Source organism: Canis aureus, chromosome 4 (assembly GCF_053574225.1).
Source record: "Canis aureus isolate CA01 chromosome 4, VMU_Caureus_v.1.0, whole genome shotgun sequence".
Classification (NCBI taxonomy): Eukaryota; Metazoa; Chordata; class Mammalia; order Carnivora; family Canidae; genus Canis; species Canis aureus.
The window spans coordinates 63,089,095-63,113,447 of record NC_135614.1 but is presented as its reverse complement, the minus strand read 5'-3'; the positions used below and the strand labels follow the sequence as shown (position 1 = coordinate 63,113,447).

The window sequence follows — 24,353 nt, the reverse complement described above, 5'->3', positions numbered from 1 at the left end:
CAAGGCATTCCACAGAGCTGGTGGCCTTGACTTTAACCCAGGGCATGATTTACGCCATGGTAATTTTGTGACATTGGGACAATTCCTCCAGTCTAATGAGATTCTTCTAAGTATGATTTCAATACCCTAAAAGCAAATCTAATCCATAGGCATTTATAAAACAGTCCTTTAGCAGATAACAAAATTGGATTTTTTAACTTCTCTTGCTGACTTAACACATACACAACTAATACTTAAGTTTCTAAAATACTCTAATTTTTCATGAACGTTTTGTACATTTCTTTCAAATTATCATGATCTTTTTCTATTTTAACACAATGGCATCCCACTCGACTGTTTTCCAGGTGTAATAAGAAATATCCTTAGAAGAGATGTTCAACGTTTTTCAATTCCCAGGTGCTCTGCTTTCTCCAGGTTATGTCAATATATTATCCTAAGCCTTTAGACTCCATTCCTCTAGTTTAGAGTCTTTGTGTAATCTATAGGTTAACAACCCCTTTTAATCAACAAATTCCTTGTGCATCTCCAGTCAAGGAATTCACTAGGGACAGAGATCACTTTTGTTTCTCAACCAAGGTGCAAGCTTTCCAATCACTCTCTGGAGGGTTTCTTGGCCCTTTAAGTTTTGACAATTTAAGTATCTTCTAAAAATTATGTCAAAGGTAAAAGATTGCTGAGGTTAGCAATCCAATAAAGTTTGGACTCCTTTTGCTTCTGAAGAAAAGGCAGACATTCTTGTCTTGCTAAAATTGGATGGACATATCTTTCTTGTGATGCTTTTAAGAAACAAATTCTCAAAGGCAGATTCTCTTTTCAGTTGTTCCCAACTCTTCCAACAAATATTTTACTTTTAATTGGCTTGCTATCAAGTCATTATAAAGAAATAATTTAAAAGAACAAAATTTCACAAATAATTCAGCTGTATCGTAGCACATTTTAAAAATATATTTTTTAAAGATTTTATTTATTTATTCATGAGAGACACAGAGAGATAGAGAGGCACAGACACAGGCAGAGGGAGATGCAGACTTCCTGCAAGGAGCCCGATGTGGGACTTGATCCCAGATCTCAGGATCACGCCCTGGGCTGAAGGTGGCGCTAAACCACTGAGCCACCCGGGCCGCCCATAGCACCGTTATTATTACATGTTCTTTTCCCATTTTTCATTCAAAGGCACAGTTTAATTTTAAAAACAAATGTAAATTTTCTCCAATGGAAGACTATTTTTTCTACTCTATAACTTTTTCCACAGAATTGCCTACAATTTGATAAACTTCCTTGCTATAAGGATGTTTAAATTAAATCTTAGTTATATAAGTGTTGCAAGGAATCACTTTGTGTGAATGGTTTCTTTAAAATTATGTGCTTAAAGTAAATTCCCAATGGCATAATTACTAGGTCAAAAGATGTGAATGTTTTGACAACCTTTGATTTATATGAATAATCGTTTTCCAAGAAAAGGGACAACACCAATCACAAGGCCACCACTAACGCATGCTACCATGACCTTACAAAGCATTGAGTCTTATCATAAAGAAAAAGCAATATTAATCAATTCGAGTATAAAATTAATGTTTTTCTTGTTTATTCTCTAGTAAAGCTGAATTTATGGCAAAGTGGAACCTTTCCCACTTATTTCTTCGCTGTTAATTCTTTTTATGAAATATCTCTTTTAATTCACTTATCAACTGGATTCTAGATACTATTTGTAACTGTGACTGAATTCTCCAAGTGGGACAGCTGTATACTCTAATACCTGTTACAAAAACAGTATCGTTCTTCTGACATTCTGTCTTGTTGATAAACATTTAGAATTACTGGAAAATTAGAGTTAAGGTTCTTGGTCTTTTCCTGTGTAAGTCATTCTTAGCCTCTTGCAGCTGTTCTTCATTTTCCACATTAAATATTCACATGTAATGAGTGGCTGTCTCCCTTCATTTTTTCTCCTAGTTATCTTTTCTTGCTGTTAGGTTTTGCCATTTATTTTAGGACCTTCCTTCCACCTCCTTTGTTCTTCAATTACATACATACACACACATCTGATCTTAACAAAAAAAGAACCAGGAAGTAGGTTTGAACACACCAACCATGCCTATCTGGAACTCTTGTGGGAATTGGTTTCTGTGGGTCCACTGACAACTTAAAATCAGCCTGCTTGGCTCTTCCCTGCTACCTTTCTTCCTTCCCCCCTTCCTCAGTCCAACACTAATTAGTTTCTCCAATCTCTTCTCCACCTTCAATGGCTACAGTGAACACACAGACTCAGCCAATAGGCATCTCCTTCCCTCCTATATCCTTACTTCAGGCCTCTCATTTCCAAGCCAGCTTCTCCTTTAACATTTTGGAACCCTTTCACTGAGTCATATGGACACTGCTAAGAAAAGTTTTCTCTAGGGTCCAACATTTTCTTGCACTTTTCCATCCTCTTTCCACTAGTCAACAGAACTTTTCTTTTCCCAAACAGTGCCACTCAGGACAAGCATGCAGTCCTCATGATGTTTTTAGACCACTTCACCATAGTCATCTGTTAATAATTTTCCACCTTAAGTTGTGGCCTCTACTTATACATGGACCTCTGCTTTTCCACTTATCAATTTTCAGAGAGTCTGGTCATCTAACCAAATTAATTCAATACTTGGCTAACATTTGTACACCACAATCTTCCTGTTTTTATTCTTATGGACAACATTCTTCTAAATTAATGACCAAGATATTCTCCAAACTTTCAGATCTCCAAGATTATCTGCTCTAATTCTGCTATCTCTAATTCACTGATATAAAGTTGTAGATTCCATCAAATTGTCTACATAGATGGCTGTGTCATTTGCAAATAAAGACTGTTTTACTTACTCCTTTCCAATCTGGAAGCCTTTCCATTTTCTTGCCTAATGCCCTGGTTAGAATCTCTACTACAATGCTGAATCAAAGTATTGACAACGGACATCCTTGTCTTCTTATTCTTGATCCGAGGAGGAAAGAATTCTTTCACCATTAAGAATGAGAGTAGCTGTAGGGTTTTCACAGATGCCCTTTAACAGTTGCGAAAAATTCCCTTTTGTTCGTATTCTGTGGAGTTTTATCAGAAATTGAGATTTTTTTTGTTTGTATCTGAGAGAATCACATTTTTTTAGTTTGATATTATGAATTAAATTTCACTGATTTTTCTTTTTTTTGAGTGTGAAATCAATCCTGCATTCCTAGGATAAATGTCACTTTGTGATATACTAGATTTGCTAAATTTATATTTATACTTTTTGCATCTGTATTCATGAGAGCTATTGATATGTAGTTTTCTTGTAATGTGTTTCTGGTTTTGGCATTAAACTTGCTGGTCTTGCCTAAGTTGGTAAGTTTCCTTACCTCTTCAATTTTCTGGAAGGTATTATGTAGCATTGGCATTATTTTTTTATTAAAATGTTTGATAGAATTCACCAGTACAGCCAACTAGTTTTCAAGTTTTCTTTCTCTCCCTTTCTTTTTTTTTTTAACTATCATTTCATTTCCATTAAATACAGATCTATCCGGGTTTTTTATTTCTTCTTAAATGAGCTCTGATGGTTTGTCTTTCAACAAATGTTTCAAGTTGTCAAATTTACTGGCATAAAGCTGTTCATAACATTCTATTATCCTTTTAATATTTATAAAATCTACATTTTATAACTACTATTCCTGATATTAGTGTCTTAATATTTTTTTTCCTGATCTATTTGAGTATAATTACAAATTTCATTCATCTCAAAGAACCAGTCTTTGGTTTCAATTATTTTCTCTGTTCTGTTTCATTGAGTTCTACTTTGGTCTTTATAATTTCTTTTCTTCTGCTTTACTTTGTTTTTAATCCATTCTTCTCTTTTAGTTCCTCAAGGTAGTAACTGAGATCACGGGCTTGAAACTCTTCTAACATTGGTGTTTAGTGCTATAAATTTCCTCTAAACTCCTGCTTCAGAGGCATCCCACAAATTCCAATGTGTTGTACGTTCATTCAGTGCAAAATGCTTTATAATTTCTTTTGCATTCTTCTTTGATCCATGGGTCATTTAGAAGTAATTTGGGATCGCTTAGCCTTTTGGCTAAGATCAAGTGTAGAAGTAATTTGGTATCCAAATACTTGGGGACTTTCCCAGAAATCTTATTGATTTCTAATCCAATCCCACTGTGATTTGAGAACATATTTAGTAGGACCTGAGTCCTTTTAAATTTATTGAGACTTGTTATATATCCTCGAATATGGTCTAATTTGATTAATTTTCCACATCCACTTGAGAAGAATGTCTTCCACTATCAGAGTTTTCTATAAATGTTAATCAAGTCAAGTTGGCTGATAGTACTTTTCAAACCTACTCTATCTTGGCTGATTTTCTTCTTACATGTTCTGTCAATAATTGAGAGAGTATTAAAATCTGACATGTTGGTTTGTCTATTTCCCTTTAGAGTTCCAGTCAGTTTTTACTTTGTGTATTTTCAAGCTGTTAATAGTTACATAAATGTTTAGTACTCTTAAAATCTCTTAAGTGATTTCATTATAAAATGAACTTCTTTATTCTCAGCTTTATTCTTTGCTCTAAAATCTGTCTCTTCTGATAACATACCGCCTCCAACTTTTTTTTTTGGCTCCTGTTAGCATGATACATCTTTTTCCAGCCTATTTTTGTCTTTATATTTAAGATTTGTTTCAAGTCAGCATGTAGTTGGGACCCATTTTTTGTTGTATGTTTATTTATTCAATCTAATGTCAGTCTCAGTCCCTTAATTGAGTCGAGATCATTTACATTTAATTTGTTTATTGATAGTTAGGTTCTAGGGTACCACCCTAGCACTTGTTTTCTATTTATTCCATCTATTCTTGCTCCTTTTCTTTTTGCCTTTTTCTGGATAATTTTTGATAATTCCATCTTATCTCTCTTGTTGCCTTATTGGTCATCACTCTGTAATTTCAGTGGTTACTTTAGGGTTATATAAGTACATCTTTTATCACACTCTACCTTCAAGTGTTATTATAGCCAATTCACATATAAGAACCTTACAATAGTATACTTCTTTTTCCACTATGTCGTCTATGCCATTATTCTCCTACATTTTACTTCACGTATGTTATAAACCTCACATTTTTAAACAATTATCTTATAAATAGATTTGAATAAGAACTAAATCTTAAAAAAAAAAGAACTAAATCTTATATAATTACCTCTGTAGTTACCATTTCTGTACTTTCCATTTCTTTGTGTAAATCCAGATTTCCATCTGGAATCATTTTTCTTCTGTCTGAAGGACTTTTAACAATTTTTCATGCTAGAAAAAGTATGACAAAAGTATAATAAAAAGGTATAATGAAAAAGTCTGTAACTTTCTTTTTCAAAGATATTTTTGCTGGGTATAGGTTGATAACTTTTTTCCCCTATATTAATGATGTTGCTATATTAATGATGTATTTTAATGATGTTGCTTCACAGACTTGTTTGCATGGTTTCCAGTGAGAAATCTGATGTCACTCTTATCATGGTTCCTTTGTAACATCCATTATCTGCTTTTAAGATATTCTTTGTTTTATTCAAAGTTCTCTAGAGAAACAGACCAATAGAAGGTTTATGTATACATAGATACATTTTAAGGAATTTACTCCATTATGGATGTTGGGAAAGTCTAAAATTTGGTAGGCTAGAGAACCGGGAAACAGCTAATGGCTGCAGGTCAACTCCAAAGGCTACCTGATAAAGATTTCCTCCTTGATGGAGGATGGTCACCTTTTGTTCTATTCAGGCCTTCAACTGATTGGAGGAGACCTACCCACATTATAGAGGGCTGTCTGCTTCACTCAAAGTCCATTGATTTAAATATTCTCTTCCCAAAACACAAACATCCAGGATAATATTAGACTACATACCTGAGCACCTTGGCCCAGCCAGGTTGAAAATATAAAATTAATCCTCACACTTTATCACTGGTTTTGAGCAACTTTATTATATGTCTTCATGTAGTTTGTTCATATCTCATTCTTGAGGTTAATGAACTTCTTGGATTTGTTGTTGATAGTTTTAAGTTTAAATATCTTTTAGACCTTATGTCTTCAAATCTTTTTTCTGTTCCTTTCTCCATCCTTTACTTTCATAGACTCCAATGACCCATGTTTGGGGACTTGAAGTTTTTCCACAGTTCATGTTGCTCTTTGCACTTCCACTTTCTTCTCACTCTTTCAATACTTTAGAGGGTCGCTAATACTAATGGCCTTCAAGGTTATTACTTTTCACTTCTACAATGTGTAATCTACCATGAATTGACCTGGTTTACATATTTCACCTCAGATATTATAGTATTCACCATTAGAAATTTTATATGGTTCTTTTAAAAAATCTTCCATGTCTCTACTTATCTGTATGAACAGAGAGAATTTCCTTATAGTAACAGTTTTAAGTCTTTCTTTGCTAATTCCTTTATCTGTGTCAGTTCTGAGTCAGAGTCAATTGATTTTTCTTTTCATTACAAATCATGTTTATTCCATGTCCTCATTATAAATCATGTTTATACCATGGCTGGTAATATTTGATTGAACGTCTAACATGTGAATTTTACAATAAGTGCCAGGTAATTGTTTTCTGTAAATCTCCTACAACTTTGTTCTAGGATGCATTACAGTTGGTAGGAAACTGTTGGAGTCTTTGGTCTTGTTAATATGATTTCCTAGGTGAGTCTAGAGCAGTGCTCAGCTTTGAGCTGATTCCTGAGACAAGACTCTCCTGAGTACCCAGTACCTTGTGAATTATGACTTCCAATCTGGCTGGAGGAAACAGCCATAACTTTTAGCCTTGTATGAATATGGGCTAACTACTGAGTATCCTGGATGCTCAAGGGAGACCCTCTATAGATCTCCAGGGTTCTCTTGCTGTACAACTTTTTCCTCTCTGTTACTGTGTCCCATGAGTCCTAGTTGCTTTGGTCTCTCCAACTCTTGGATCTATCATAATGTAGGGAGTCCAGTGAGCAATATCTCAGTTCCCCCTGGCAGTGTGCCATAGCCAAGGAATCTCTCAAGGCAGTAAGCTGGGGCAAATGCAGGGCTCGTCTCCTTTGTTTCTGATCGCTCAGATGACTATGCTTTGTTGCCTGATAAATTTATGCTCTTGAAACCAGTTTCAGATTTTGTCTGCCCCTTAAGCCCCCCAGTTATTCTGTTTTGACAGAATTCCAATTATTCTGTTTTGACAAAATCAGAAATCCTTATTCATTCTTGCTCTCACTGCCTCTATTTAGCATCTTCATCTTTCCTTCTCTCTGACCACCGCCCTAGTACCTCTGTCTACTTACTAATATGCCCACACAGCACCTATCCTTGTAAAAATAAATTCCCTAGACACGGCTTTCTCCATTGCTATCTACCTTCTTGAAAGAGTAGTCTATGTATAGTCTTAGCTAAGGGGCCAAGGAATAAGAAGGACAGTCTATACATTGTCATTTCCTCTGCTTGTTCACCATTCCCCTTCATTGCCCAGGCTGGTTTTTAGTAATACCCTGCACTGAAACTGTTCGCTAACAATGATAATGTCACCACAGCCCTTTCTCAGACTTAAGACTGATGATTATTTAACTCCAGTTCCTTTGGTCTCTGATTCATAGTTTTCTATATGGTACCATACAGAACTGCCTGGCTTGGATTCCCTGTCTGATGCAGATGTTAGAATGGAAACTCCAACGGTTATCATTAATGCATACTCAGTGCCTAAATCAGTGGCAGTCAGGTGACAGGTATTCAACACATATGGGAAGAATGAATGAAACATAGTTGATGCTTAGCACTCTTCTTCCTTCTACCGCCCATTATTCCTCAACAATCTCCAAACCCACAACTCAATTGTCTCCCAAATCCAGATCCAAACTTTCTCTAGTCAGCTTGTCTTTTGGCATTTGGGTCATTGTTGAAAGTACTGCCAAAACCTCAAAATTACCATGTCCAAAGCCAAATTCATCATTTATCTTAAAATTGCTTGTCATGTTCTTCCTACTTTTCACAATGCATGCCATCACTAGGCTAGAAACTTAAGGCACATTTGATTCCTATCTCTTCCTTTCCTCCATGTTACCCAATGTGGCTGTCACTCTTATAGGATCAATCATAGTTGCCTTAAACTCTCCATCCCCATAATTTCAATCCCTACTGGATTGGCTCTTCATGGTACAGGTCTCTCTCGGAAGCTCCTTCAGTGTCAGGTCACAACACACCCTAGACTCTGCGTCCTTGGTCTCAACCCAGTAAGGTCGCTGTTCTATGAATGGTTCCTATCTTTCTTCTCCTCACCCCATTCCTTTCTGCTCAAGGATTAGTCATCCCAAGCCCTTCTCACACTTAACATCCCCTATGAATTCTTTGACTCCTCACATTAGAAATGATCCTTTTTAGCTTTCTCGTTTTTATCATCACATACAGCACACATCATGCTGTCTTAGCACCTGGCATATGTTAAACATGCAACACATATCAACTGTTTGTCATTAGAAACTCATCTTCCTAACCTGGGTGTAAACTTCTTGCTGTCAGCAACCTTCAAAAAGGCCTCCAAGAAGTCACTGTATGTGGCTCAGGATAATGACAACTCATATCCAAAATGTCAGGCAACCTAACATCTAAAGCATCAGAAAAATCAACTAGTACACGATGTTACTATTGGTTCCAGTAAAAGCAAAGCATTAAAACTTTAAGATATAAAACTTATAACAATTGACATTTTATGGAGAGCTATTTTGCTTGAAAAGAATTACTAACTTAACAAGATTTGTATAATGAGTTACATTTCTCCAAAGATACCCACAATTTTACCAACAAGCAGCAAATACTACTCTCGTCACAAATCCTAAGTCTTTGGTACCACCAAACTTCATTTGAAGACTTGAACTGGCACCCTACTTCTATCACTAGCTATGTCACCATACTTTTGAGCCTCAGATGGTTTAAAGACAGAATCAAAACAGAATTCAAATTACGACTGCCTCTTACTCACTCATAGACATCTGGAGCTATGCTCAAATCCTATGCTACGTTCTGGGTGTATAAAGCCAAATAAAATGTGTTTATCTGCCCTTAGGAGCTTACATCCCAAGTTGGGGACAGAAATGTAGACAGCAGTGTTGTAGGCACCAAATGATAGGAATATGGACCATGTGCAGTTGAGGAGAAGGAGTGCTCAGTTCTGTCTTGGGGAAAAGGACAATAGTCAGGAATGACTTCACATGAAAGGTCATGCTTGAGCTCTGCTCAGCCTCAGTTGTTTCACCAATGATCATGAAGCCCTTATTCTTTCCTTTATCCTTTATTTTTTTATTTCTATTTTTAAAGATGTACTTACTGGAGAGAGAGAACATGCAAATGGATGGTGGGGAAGGGGCAGAGGAGACAGAGAATCCCAAACAGACTCCCTGCTGAGTGTGGAGCCTGTTCCCAGGTCCCTGAGATCACAACATGAGCCCAAATCAAGAATCAGTCACTTAACCGACTGAGCCACCCAGGCGCCCCTCTTTTCTTTGTCCTTCAATGATGCTAGGCCTCTAATGCTTTACAAGTCCATAGTTTCTCATCTAAACTAAAATTCTAAAATCTGAAAAGCTCCAAATCCCCAACTTATTTAGTGGCAAATCTTGACCCTAACTGAGGTAAGGCTCTTCTTGGTCGTCAGTATTACTCTTATTTGTTAGGAAGTCCTAGTTAATGATTCCATCATATTCCTATCACCTGGACCAGACTTGAATCATCTTTGGCTTCTTTCTTGCTCATCTTCCAAACCCAACCAGCCACTAAGTGTGCTCTCACTCTTCTTCCTTGTGGTGAGGGCCGGTCTTGCTCATTGTGGGATGTTTGGCAGCATCCCTGGCATCTACCCAACAGAAGCCAGTAGCCCTCTCTCCTAGTTGTGACAACCCAACATCTCGCCTGATTGAGAACCACTGCCTAGACTGACTTCTTGGCCACATCTAGAAAACAACATAACCTGACCAATGGTTCCTGTACTGACTCTCCTCCAGATGGGAGCTCTGAGGAAAGAAGATTCAGACCACCAGCTGCACTATTTAGGGAATGTATGACTAACACAAATAGGCTAGAGTGACTCCTCAAGGGAGACTAGCACTCATTGAGCCTGAGATAAAGCCATTTTGTTAGAGTACTAGAATTCCAGGTTTCAGCATTAGTTTGTACCAATATTCTCCTGAGCTTGACTTGTTCAGTGGCATTGAAATATCCAACTAGAGGGATCCCTGGGTGGCGCAGTGGTTTGGCGCCTGCCTTTGGCCCAGGGCGCGATCCTAGAGACCCGGGATCGAATCCGACATCGGGCTCCTGGTGCATGGAACCTGCTTCTCCCTCTGCCTCTCTCTCTCTCTGTGACTATCATAAAAAATTTAAAAAAAAAAAATCTTAAAAAAAAAAAAGATATATTTAAAAAAAAAAAAAAAAGAAATATCCAACTAGAGGGGCACCTGGGTGGCTCAGTGGTTGAGTATCTGCCTTCTGCTTAGGTCGTGAACCTGGGATCCTGGGATAGAGTCCCCTATCAGGCTCTCCCCGGGGAGCCTTCTTCTCCCTCTGCCTATGTCTCTGCCTCTCTCTGTGTGTCTCTCATGAATAAATAACTTAAAAATCTTTAAAAAAAAAATCCAACTAGAGAGATATAGGGTATAGAAATTTAATGCTACTAACATCCCCCACTCTATTTTGAAAAAGAGAACACCCCAAAATAAACTAATTGAAGCATTTAATCACAAATAGAAGGGATGGTTCCCACAAATAGCATAAGAAACTGGAACATTTTTGGGGTGAGAAAGAGAAAGGGATAGAACCCCGGCACAGTACCCACCTGTGGTTGACACGACGTTCTCGGGACTTTCACTACAGAGCTTTGACAACAGACTGGTCTTGCCAGAACCTGTGAGGCCTATGCAAACCAGGTCATATTCAGGTCGTGCAGGCGGTGGTCCCTTGCAGCAGAGTGCTCTAAAACACTGCCAAGAGAGGGGAGAAATGAGGCTCTTTTAAATATGACTGGACACAAAGTTTAGTAACATTTACAATGACTAAGTATTAAGAAGTAATTAAATAACCTATTTATTATAAGGAGGAAAGGTAATTTCATGGTGGAGAAACCCAGAAGACACCACCTTAGCCAAGTGATCAAAGTTAACATCCCTAGGAATGAGACCTATGTGGACCTCACGGCTCCCCTCCTGCTGCAACAGGCACCCTGCAAGGGGCAAGACATCCTCGCTCAGCTTTTCTGCCAAAAATGCACAGTCTGAATCTAAGTACAAGACAACTTCAGACAAAAACCACTCTGAGGAGCATTCCACAAGACAGCTGGCCCATTCTCTAAAATCTCAATGTCTTAAAAGTCAAAAAAATGCTGAGGAACTGTTTTAGGTTAGAGAAGATTGGAGACAGGATAACCAAATGCAATGTCTTCTGAATTGGACCCTTGGAACAGGTGGAGGAAAAATAGCAGAAGTGACAGTGGGATGACAGGTGAGGGACCAATAATAGATAACAGTATTGCATGAGGTCACTAGCTTCCTGAAGTTAATCACTGTACTGGGCTAATAAAAGGAAAACCCTTGTTCTGAGAAAACACATCCTAATCAAGTATTTAGAGACAAAGGGTCTTGACATCCATAATTAATTGGTTCAAAAAATTTCTAAATCTGTGTCCATCATCAGCTCTATACGGTGAGGACTGTGACAATGCCAACATGGTAAAATGTTAATGGCCAGTGAAGTGGAGAGTCATGGGAAATTTCTTTGTATTAGCCTTAAAACTCTGGTACTATTTGAAAATAAAAAGCTTTTATAGATCATTCAACAGAGTCCCTGTATAGGTCACTGCCATCTTGATCTGCGCCAAAGTCTGTTTCAGGTCATCTGACCTCAGGGTACCATGAACTACTGAGCAGTTTGGGCATGGCAGGAACTTGTTTGCTCTGCAAGAATTAAAGGCCAGGAGTTTTAGGAGACAGGAAATCAGGCCATTTGTGGTCTTTCTACTTACCTAACGTTCATTTATTAGGGACCAGTTATGTGTCAACTTGTAGAGCCTGAAATATTTAGGCTCTCAATAATTCAGGAGAGAAAAAGAGGGAGAGGGAGGGAGGCCTACTGACTGTTAGATTATCTGGAGATCATGAGAGAAAAGACCTAGAAAAAGCCTGTGGTCTCATTCAGATAAAATCTGAGGCCTATGGGCTCTCATAAGTCAAGCTTGACTAGTTCTCTCTCACACTTCTCATCTAGTCAGTCAGCAAGTCTAGTCCATACCTCCTCTGAAATCACTCTAGAACTTGTCCACTTCTCTCTAGTCCAAGCCACTATCACCTGGACAACACCAACATTCTCCCACTGGTCCTAGCATATTTGCTCTTGCCCTCTCTGTTCTCTATTCTCCATGGCAGCCACCACGATTATTTATAAAAACAAAATCCAATCTGCTTAACCCCCTTCAGTGACTATTCCCACTGTTCTAGGGTCTAAACCCTTTTGATCTACAAGGTCTTCCATAATATGTTCCACCAACTGCCACTCCCTCCAGCCTGCTCTCCCATTCCTCTCTACTCACTGTTCCCTCTACTCCAGCCCCCGACGTACGGACCCTCTCATACCTCCATGCACTCCTATGCTGTTCCCTCTTCCCCTAGCTCTTGACTCAGAGCCTGTCAACTTTTAGGTCTCAGCTTTGGCATCCCTTCTCCAGGGGCACCTGATCTGATCCCTGGAGAATGTTAGCAATTTGTTTTAAGCTCTCACAGCATGTTTGTCAAGTCATCATGCTGATCATTACAGTTTTCTATTCACCCCTTAACTGTGGGAACCATCCCTCTCCATCTTCATCCCAGTGTCCCCAGGGCATAGCAGGAGACATGGCATAGAATCTACCACCCAGGAATAAATGTTGGATGAAGAATCCACAACATTTGCATTTCACCCAAGGAAAAAAGAAAATGTGAAAACTACTAGGAAGCTTCATCTATTCTCTCCTGGTTGCCTAACATTTCAAGAAAATTGTATCAAAATAAGAGTAACTCTTGACCCTTTCACTTCCCTTCATTGCCAGAAAGTAGTCCAGTTGCCAGAAAGTAGTCCAGTTTTCAACATTTCAAGAAAATTGCATCAAAATAAGAGTAACTCTTGACCCTTCCACTTCCCTTCATTGCCAGAAAGGAGCCCAGTTTTCAAGATTTTGCTGTACAGGGTCTACTTTCTCAGTATATAGAGGTTTTGGGTTTGTTTTGTTTTGTTTTGTTTTAACCTCAGTTCACTTCTCCTTGGCTTTTAAGAGGTTCTGCCTACTTCTGGTAAACCATTCTATGATCATCTAATCCATATTCTTCACAAATTTATTAAACTCTAATCATATTTCCGCTCTGTCTCTTCAAGCCTGAGGAGCTCTAATTGTTTCAGTCTGCCTGCATACAGCAACCCCTCCTACTCCCTTCATCTTAGTTGCTGTTCTTTGGCATTACTTGAGTTCCATTATGCCTTCTCTTACAAGATTGATGACCACAACTATAAAGAGCACCCTAGACACCAACCCATCATATCCTGGATTCGCATGAAGGTTGGTTGGTAGGGTCTGACTTTTGGCCAACTTTATCCCCGAGTCTCCTGGACTCACGGTGAGTTTTTCTAGGAGGCAGATGTATATGTACCTGTATCTATGCAATACATCAGGCAACACCACTAATCACACTGTGGTTTCTCCTATTGGACTACTTTGATCTTCATTAGGGAAAGAGGGGACAGACCCAATTCCTGCTCCCAACTGCCCCTTTCTTGCTCAGCTCCTCTCCCAGAATTCCCTCAGACCTTCCTGGAAGGAGACTGGCCCATCTATCCTGGTCAAAACAATCAAATCTTAAATACAAGATAAAACTGTAGGTGATTGATGGCTATCTTACTCTAAGTTATCCATATGCCAGTATTACTCAAAATACTTTGGCCAGAAGTTCCAAAACTTCACCTTCATGCTGTTTTTAAAATCCAGAATGTAAAAACGTTTGCAGCCAAACTCACTAATATCTAGATCACCTGTTAGTTTTCTCTAAGTCACTAAGACACTACTGACATGAGAAGCAATTTAGTGGTGACACTGTAATCCGCACATCTGTCTCTCTAGATTCATCACAGTGATGGTTAAGACACCTAACATGACATCTCTCCTTGCCCCTCAGTTTCTTTCTTGAATTCCAGGCTCTGTATTTTCAACTGGTCTAGAAGAACCCAAACTAAATCTGAATAAAACAAAAGCCTTCCCCCACTGCCCCCAAAACACAGTCTATGGAAATCAGGTACTTTGGAACATAAAAGGCATAAAGGTTAGATTGACAATCATTACAAGACAGAATCTTTGAAATAAATCACAGAACCTCTGAATATTTATTTGAAATAAATAAATCCTATGCTTGGCAGGAACAGTGTCAGATTTTGAGCCAACAAAATAAGGCTTTTAAAAATATGCTATTTCAAACGGGAAAAGAATGTTCATGTTTTTTGAGTCAGTTCCTAAAAACTGTACAGTCTTCACTTGTTTTTCATTTTAAAACTTAATGAAGCTTTGGATCTCATAGTCAATTTACTTAAAATTACTCATTTTGGCCTCTAGACTATACTGTACCAAAGTTCATTGTGTCTGTCTCCTAAAGCAGCTCTCGCATTGTTAAGAGTAAGCCCCTTTCACTGTTGTACAATGCTAAACACAATGCCGTCGGCAGTCCTGACAGCAAGCGGCAAACTCAGGCTTCATTCCCAGGCCAGACACTAAGGCATTGTGTGACTCTGTTCAGGCTCCGTAAACCTATCCATGCTTCAGTTTCCCGTGATTAACCAGTAACGTTTTAACACTATCTGCCACTTCCTTTCTTCAGGAGGATGTTATGAGGCATCAGTTCAATGCATTTTGCTACAAGAAAGGCACCATACAAATAAATAACTGCTCATCAGGATGCTTATCATCCTAACGTATCCTAGGTGATCGCCAGTTTCCTCGGGCAAGGGCCCGGCAGCCCACATGCTGGTGCTTCCTTCGCCAGCCCACAGCAGCGTCCACAAGCTCCATCCCCTCCAACTCAAGACCAAAGACACACAACCCTTGGCCCTCACTTGTGGCAGGGAATAGAGAACAGGGTGAGTCTGCATTGTAACCATGGGGCAGGCTGCGGGGGGGTGGTGGTGGTGGGGGGGGTGCGCGCGCATGTGTGTGTGTGTGTGTGTGTGCAACCAAGGTCATGGTCTCTTGTCTAGACTGCTTCAGTTCACAGGTCTTTTCACATGGGGTCTGTTATGACTTGTTCCTTTCCAAAAGGACCCAGTGTATCTGGGAGGCAGGATATTTCCCCTTAGCATGTGTCTGTAAGCTTCTACCAATGTTTTATGTGAGGAAATGGGGTGCCAAGGTCTTGAGAGATGGCAATGACCGGAATCACCAGAGACATCTGTGTCATAGACTTTGGACAAATCACATAATCATATAACCTTTGGCTGAAAGGTGGATTCACTAAAAAGATTAAAAAAACAAAAGATTTAGCAATATTTGCTCAAAGGAGAATGATCACGTGTGCTAAAGGGGGGAAAAAAAGCCAAAGATTAAATAGTGAAGGTCAAATGAGGACTCGCATTTCAGATGGGTGGCCTAGCACCATGGCAGCAAGATGGCCTTAAAATGTCATTTGTGTTGGGGACAGCAGCAGATGTCTTAGTAAGTCTGGTAGAGCACCATCCACAACAGGTACACAGTGAATAACTGCTCCACCAACCGGCACTATGAAGCACTAATTTAGCACTTAACTGTAGATCTCATTTCCCTCTGCATCTCCTCCTTAATGACTACAGCTACCCTCCAAATCACTCACTAATTCTGCCAGCAGTCTGGGTACTTTGTGCTCAGACTGTGTGCCCTCAGAAGGAAAAGCTCTTCCCACTTTTCTCTACTTGGCAAATTCCTATTCAAAGTTCTGCTCAGAAGGCACCTCCTCTCGAAAGTCTTCTCCAGTCCCCGAAGAGGATTAATCCCTTCTTTCACTCCTTGGTCTGTATACACATGTCTAGCGCTGTAGCAAATACCAGGTGTTTGGGGTTATTTTTTTCTTCTAATTTTAAGAATTAAGTAGATGATAAAATTACCAGCATCAACCCAAAGACTTATTTATCCTTCATTCATAAAGTCTAATTTTACAGTTACCAAGGGCAGCCAGGCACCAAAGCGGAGGAGCAGTTGTCCTACAACTTCTCAGTTCTGGACACAGTCTTACTCAAAATCCTCCCCCTCTGGCACTGGCCCCTGCATTGCCAGGATTTCCTACCATCCCATGTCCCTGAATCCCTAGCCTTTGGGAACATGGCATTTGTTTCAATCGATGCTCTGTTTGTCATCATGAATACATGATTTTATTCTGAGCATGATTTCGATTTGATTGAAGCTCTGTATAGTTGCTGGAAAATGTTCTTCAGCCAGCTTTGGGACTTCCCCAGGGCCATGCAGTCACTGCTCGAATGCCACACCATCTCCTCCTTATTTAAATAAAGGACTTACCAAATAAAAACCAGAGATTTCCGATAGCAAATAATCAAGTCTTTTGGTGGAGTCCTAGGGTGGGTCCTGTCACTGCATTCCATAGATATTTGTCAGATTAAAACAATACCAATTAGTTGGTACCTAAAGGCAAGAGACAATTCACCCATAATCTGAAGTGATTTCTTGGATGGGTTTTAAAACCAAAAAGAGGCACCTGTACATTCTGACCCTTGCTCTCTCACAATGAAAAGCTTTTAAAAGGAAGTCAATTTTTAGAAGTGTTTTTTAATGCTAACCATGTCCAATTAATGAGATATTTAGTGTTTAAACATTAAAAATTGTGGGATTTAAAATAAAATATTCCCCATGTCTGTAATAGACAAATGTGGGTCTGTCTTTGGAAACTACAACCAAAACGTGTCATAAGGCTCATAAAAGCCACTTAAACTTCTGGAAAAGACACGAGGAAGGATGGGTGCTCCCAAAACTTAAAAACGGAGCCAAATGTTGCCAATGCCATTTAGTGCCCTATAGAAGGGACGTATGTGTACTAATTCACTTACTCCTTGAACAACCCATTGAGAAAGTCACTAGATGCTTCCCATTTTCAGATAAGGAAACTGAGGCCTAAAAGTCATAAATAACTTGCCTCAGTGGAGCCAGGACTGGAAGCCTCCAACGTCTGAGGGTGTGCCATGTGGAGGAGACATTAGCTGCACCCACATAGAGGGAACACAGAGATAGGAAAATGCACCAGAGCTACGAAGTGACAGAGCTGGAATTCTGACCAGGGCTGCCTGGCTCCAGAGCGCCTACCCATATCCTCTCAGCCATGGTACTACCGAGGCCAGACTCAAGGATCAGAGTCCCAGGGGTGGAATGTTTCTGTGGTTTCGAGGGAATGAGAGTGCTTTAAGGCAGTCGGCCTGGGTGAGAGAACAGAACCTGGCAGAGGAAGGGGACGACGCCAGTGTTGATATTGCTTCCTCCCTTGCACAGTCAAGTTTATGGCTCAAGTGCCTGCATCTTCCTCCCAGTAGAGCTAGAGGAACTGCTTCCTGCAGGGCTGAAGTAGGGAGCAGAGAAGGAGACGGGGGACTGGCTGGGAGGAAGGCGAGGGGGCCCTCAAGAGCTGCTGGCTTCTCTGCCCTGCTGTCTGCTGCTTTCACTTAACCATTTTTTGTCCTCTGGCAAGGACAAAGCTTGTCTATTAAGAGAAGCCCACGCTGGCTGCAGAGATTTCTCATTCTAAGCACGGTAGCAAGGGGGAGAAAAATCTCTCAAGAACAGTCCTCAATTTTCCCCCTTAAAATATATGGATATGCAAATTATCCCTCAATAAAGTAAATGCATAAGCAAATACGCAACCAAATAAACTGTACTAGGGGAGAATATGGAGGAAATGGAGAAGCTGGGCTGTGTGGAAATACACGTGAAGGACACAGTCCACAACAAACATGCCAACCCTTAGCTAATCCTTTCCTTCTAGCTGCAGGAAAAATGAACTTCAAAGGTGCCCCGATGTCTTGGAGTAACCAGCGGTTCTTGCAAACAAGTGAAGAGAGTGGAAATTCAAATGGCACCTACAGCAACAGGCCGAAGGGGTAGGGAGTCGGTGTGGACTACGAAGAGGCCCCTGAGCACCAGGCAGATCCCAGCAGAAGACTCTTCCCCACCTCACCAGAGCTATCCACTTTTTGAGGTGAAAAATCCCGCGGCCCTTAAAGACCCCAGTGGGAAAAACAATAAATTGATTTTACAGAAGATGGGTCAAACCTTTGGGCCGTGCGGGCTGCTCCAAGCTCACTGATGAAGGCTTTGGCCCGGAACTGTCCCAGGGCTGAGGCTTCTGGCCAATACATCACACTGCCTCGGGACACTAAGTCTGTCTTTGCCTTACCCTTTGTATTTCTCAATCCACATTCCTTTTTGGGGTGAAATACTCCATTATTTCTGCTTTGTTCTGAGCTGTCTCCTGTCTCTGTCCCTATTAACTCGTGGCAACAAAAGAAACAAACAGAAGCAGGGGATTTCATGCTCAGCAGCTACAGACACTGGCCTCCCGGCTTTGCAGAGGAGCAGACATCTGAGACCCTGAATGAAGAGAGTGCCGCTGTGCTGAGCCAGACCAGGGACCCACGTGGCTCACAGCCTGGGCATCAGTCATCCCTGATGGGCGGCATTCACCAGTCCTGGTGTGAGCATCTCAAGATGAGCCAAAAGTAGGGCTTTAAAAGTTAGGGCATGTGTCTTGATAATTAGATGTAAAAAGACTCTCATTCAAGATACTCCTATATTCCTGCAGCTCCACAAATTCAGGACTTCTCCTACTGAAACTAGATCAAGGGGGAGATGATTTTTAATTTTTTTTGAAACTGAAATTCAAAGAGGTAGCTAAGTAGAAGATAAAGGTCTTATCTTTGCCAGGTAATTCTTCTCTTAAAATGGCTAGATGGAATATCTTATTTCAACTATTGATTCTTAAAATAACATAATTATCCAATAAAACCAGCAGAAAATTTCCCAGGCATGACTGTGTGTAATGAGACCCAAGCTTTATATGCATCTTCACAAATGTACTCAAATCAGGGCTTCACCTGGGTCAGTTTCAGACCATGTATTTTTTTTTTCCTAAAGAGCAAAGAAATGCATAATTTAGCTAAAAATGATTAATACATTTTGTATCCAACCTCATTTTAGGTCACTGTCTGAATAGAACAGTTTTAGAGGGGAAGTGGGGCATAAAAATATATGAATGGTTTTAATATTCCTTACCAAAGCCATTTTTCTATACTTTGTATACTTATGAAGAGTCAGAGAATGAAGAAGGTATTTAAAAAGAACTAGGATCCCTAAAAGTAGACCTTCAAAAATCCTGTAAAAATCCCCAGGAAAGGTCCCAACCAAGCAATTCTCTTTGTTCTTGGTGCTTCTGGAACTGGAGTGGGGGAGCCTTGTAAAAGAAGAGAGCAAAAGAAATCAAACTCAAGTTGGTTTTCTGGCAGCCCATAACAGTGGAAGTCCTATTCCCAGATCTTGGGAAACAACAGAACATTCCTTAACAATCTTTAGGCTCCACAAAGATGGGCCTCAGGCCCACATATCCCATCCAGCACCAATTCCCACTCGGTCTCTGTGATCTCCCTGCTGAGATTGGCCCTAAAGCCTTTGTTCAAAACATCACCACTATCTCCTAGATAACACAGTCTGTTCTCCTAACTGGTCTCCTTACCTCAGGTTTACCAGACTCTAATTCAATCTCCAAAATGCTAACAATGATCTTTCTTAAACACATCAAGTCAATCTCAAGATTTCAAATCTTTCCATGACCTCCTAGAACTGTCAAGATAAAGTCCAAGCTCCTTATCTGAGAAGATAGGCAGGGTCCTTATGATTGGACTTTGTCTTCATTTGTGGTCTCCCATGGCTGTTATAGGGATGGCAGGAGATGATGGATATAATGTTTATAAGGCACCTAAACCAGGGTTCAACACACAGAACTTAAAATTATAAGTTTATAATACATGGGAGACTTTCTCCCCCATATACACGACCCCCATGGCAGTCACATAGATCTGTGTGTGCAGGTGCTGTTCCAGTCTCTTTAGTGCTCCAAGTGCAAGGAGCTGGCCCTCTCCCCACACATCCTCCTCCACTATCTTCCTCTGGCTGGCTCCTAGTCATCCTTCAAAACTCATTTTCATGATCTTTTCTTCCAGAAAGACTTCTGTGGCCTCAGTCTAATTTAGATAATCTTTTTTTAAACTCCCCTAGCACCTTTTCTATCCCAATGTCATGACCTTCCAATTCTGTGAAGGTGATTTCCAGTCCATCTTCCCCCACCACTGGACTTGGAGCACCTGACTGTAGGCACCACTTCTAATTCTGCTTTGGAACCTGAGTGTCTGGCACACCATCCACCAATGTGGTAAATGAGCTCCCCAGTGATTAAGTACATGGCTTTATTAAGTACATGGTCAGATAAGGCTGAAAATGGAGCCCCACTGGAATCTGGAGAAGTTATTTCACAGATATCTGTTTCCTAATCTGAAAGTGAGGATCATCTTACAGATTGTTGGGAGTAATCAATGAGGTACTATATTCCAAATGCTCATAATAGTGTTCAATCAGCAAGTATTACCATCATGACTCATTAGGTTTCTCACCGAGTGGTTTTCCTAAAGAGAATGGATTTTTTTTTTTTTTTTTTTTTTTTTTTTTACCTATCAGGATTCCTCTCAGTGTAGATAAAGATAAATCAGGTTTGGATTTATTTTTATTGCCCATTTGATCAAAGTTCTGATATAATATGTCAAATGCCAACAGTGGTTAAGGACATGTAGATAGTCCTCTGGTTTGTTATAATAACAGTTACTAAAAGAGATCATGAGGGACACCTGGGTGGCTCAGTAGTTGAGTATCTGCCTTTAGCTCATGTTGTGATCCTGGGGTCCTGGGATCGAGTCCCATATCAGGCTCTCTACTGGGAGCCTGCTTCTCCCTCTGCCTATGTCTCTCTCTCTCTCTGTGTGTGTCTCTACAAATAAATAAATAAAACCTTTAAAATGAAGAAGTAGTAGTAGTAGTAGTAGTAGTAGAAGGGATCATGATATGATGTATAGTGGGGCCATTACTGGATTTTTTTCTTCACCTAAGAGGAGAAAAATTCCTACAAAACAGCTTTTAAACATTACTGGTATATCTTAACAGCTAAACCAATTCTCTGAATGTGAATCTCCTTCTATGTCTATGTGGATCTAGACAAAAGCGTAATAGGGAGTAAAGGGTCCATAACCCCTGTGTATCCTCAAATCTCATTGCTGTTAACTGCTGACAAAGATGAATGTTTACTACGGTCTAGCGCCGAAGAACCAATACAGTGAACGAGATGTGATCTCGCCTCACACATCAACACACGTGTCAGACAGATTCTGATTGCAGAGTCTGCGCTGGTGAGGAGAGAGGAGGGGAGGGCACAGCTGGATATTTCAGATCCACAGCTGAGCTGGCAGCAGTGGTAGTTCAAGCCATCTTCTCACTTTAGAAGCTGGAATTAATCTGAGAGAGTTATTTAAAGGTGTGTTTCATTAAAGAAGCGCTTTCCGACTACTGTCAAACTTCACAAAGGCTGAGCGCAGATTGAGGCAGCTCTCCTGGAGGTCATTGGAGCTGTCACCAGGTTTCTTTCAGCACCCACAAATCACTGATCAAAAATGAAATACCAACAAAAATCATCTTCTCTTCCCTCAGCATATCAGAAGAAGCACGTGGACTTTATATTAAAAACATTTTTATTATTTGCTCTATTTGGGTCCCTGAAATATAGCACGAATGCCTTAAATCATGTCCCCATATAGATAATATGGGTCCCGTTTAACAGACTGGTGAAGATATCAGAGGAATTTACGGGCCTGACCTATTTATCTGGGGTCTTACTACAATAAAGTCTGATCAACTTTTTTTGGTTAAATAAGGCACAAACTCCCATCAAAGGAGTTCTCAAGCTACAAGCTACCAAGAAAATATGATAATAACATCATAAGTGTTTTTTGGAAGGAGTGTCCTTTTTCTTTTATACCAGTCAGGAGTCTGGGTGTAAATAGAATGATACTGATAATTCATAGACTGGATGAGAAGATAAAGAACAGCAAGAACCAAAGCAGCCCATGGTGACATGGCAGCAACCACTAGTTTGGAGTTGTCACTTGTACTAACTACTGGGTACCCTGTACCCAACTCTGCAATATAAGAATGAATTCTGACTGCTCCAGCCAGGTGCCAATGAGCTTCAGGATGGAGTATCCAAATGGATGAACCTTGGCTTCATGCTGGGGTCCTGGCTGCCAGGGAGCAGAGAACAAAAATAGCTGTCCCCTACCTTCAACAATGAAAGGAGGGAGCCCTGATGCCAAGCTCCCATGGGATTGCAAATAGAGCATTCATTTGTAAGGCAGCCAAAAACAATACAACTACACATTTTGTCCTTGGGCCCGACAGACAGCAGACTTTTTCTCTATTATTACAATTTAAAGAACATAAAATACAACAGCATTTGTTGATCTTCCAATTCCATGGATTTACTCTGAAAGAATTTGCCCGAGTCTGAGGAATGGCCAAGAAGAGTCCGGCTGACACAAGGTAGAGGGCAGGATGGGAGATAGTAGAAAATCTGGCTTGGATTTTTCTGAACAAACACATTTGCCCTCTTACCATCCCACTTATACACTCAGCTCTCCTATTCTACATGCATTCTCTGCTTTCTTTCCGTACTCCTACCACTCAATTATTAGATGTAAGAAGATGGGGCTGGCTGTGCATGTGTAGAAGGCTAATGCCTGGCACCTCTGATGTCCATACTTGCATATTCTCATTTTCTCTTTCTCTTTAATATCTTGGTGGAAAAATGGGATAGGGCAGACTTAGACATGTGTACAGCACCTAACTTTTGTTAATTAAAAACAAAAAATCAGGTAGTCATCTGTGCTATAGCTTGTCACTAGAAACATAAACCCCCTAAGGATGTGAGACTGGGTGCTTTTTGTTTTTATTTTTTAATAGACCATTCTGGTGTTCAACATATTTGTCTAATGTATAATCTTTCAAGTCTCCCTTTTCTGGCTTGCAAATCACAGCATAATCATGAAGCAAATGTTACAACAAAAAACTACTCATCTGGAACATTCACACACAAAAAGAGCAATCATTTATGGCTTGCAAAAAATTAAAATTTTTTTAAAACCATGGTCTTTGGCTGACAAATTTAGCTTTCCCAAAAAGAAAAAAATCTGAATGTTTGCAGTCAACGAGCATGTTAAAGACTAAAATAACAGTATGGAGAATGAGGTTGGAAGGAAAAGCATTAGATAAAGGCATTTTTTGTTTGTTTGTTTTTTTAGAAGGACATTTTGTCTCATTTGGTGAATCTGTGGAACTAATTTGTGGCATTCTGTACAAGGAATTATGGCTCCATCTCAATGGCCTCTGTAGTTTCCCATGGCTCTCCCTAAGCAAGAAAGGGTACACTCATGACTCTTTGAATCTAGTGTTAGAATCGATTCTATAATTACAATAATAGTGGATACAAAGGTCCTCAAGGGAATTGTTCATGGACAAATTAGAGACAGTGTTGGCAGAGATAAAATATTCATCACCGAAAGAGTACATAAAATGTATCTGAGAGGATGAGGGCTCATCTGGGAATCACAAGGGGAATAAGACATCACTGGAAAAATGCAAGTATTCTCTGCTTTGTAAAAATCTGAAACAAAGAATTTCAGTCTTAACATATTCTGTATATATTAAAGACCTCACTGATAATCTGGTGGCAGTGGGGTATGGTGAAGAATAAAAAAATGTCCTGAGATTTTAACTAGCAAGACTTCCAAATCAACTATACAATAAACACCACAGCTCTCTTCAATCCTATTAATTTTCTGTAATTTACAATTTTCTACAATGTGCACATTTCTATTCACCCTTATTCTTAAACCATGAGATATTTGAAATGCTACATTACACAATGTTAAATCATGTATTTCTTACATGCTTTCTTAGTTGTTTTTTTTTTATTGGAAGCCCCATCTAGTACTTCTTTGAAAGAAATGAGAAGTAAATGAGGTAATAAAAAGAGACCCAATAAAATGTGATCAAATAGGAGCAAAAGATATACCATAAATTCCATTCAATTCAGGTTAAAGTAGGGATTTCAAACTTTCCAAGACCAAGGACGGAAAGGCAAGAACAGTTAAAAAGGGGGAGATCATGCAGATAGCACTTAATAATTTGGCTCTTCTCTGACTTCATATAAGACATGGCTTCAGT

The 24,353-nt window shown here is 39.8% G+C and overlaps 1 protein-coding gene across 2 annotated transcripts in view; it reads right to left on the bottom strand.

The window, feature by feature from the left end:
- Window positions 1-24,353, bottom strand: part of ARL15 (ARF like GTPase 15) — a 397,557-nt gene that overhangs the window by 248,173 nt on the left and 125,031 nt on the right. For both annotated transcript variants that reach the window (XM_077895994.1, XM_077895995.1), the window contains one exon: window positions 10,836-10,980. In XM_077895994.1, the coding sequence (XP_077752120.1) occupies window positions 10,836-10,980 (145 nt within the window). The remainder of the gene's footprint in view (window positions 1-10,835; window positions 10,981-24,353) is intronic.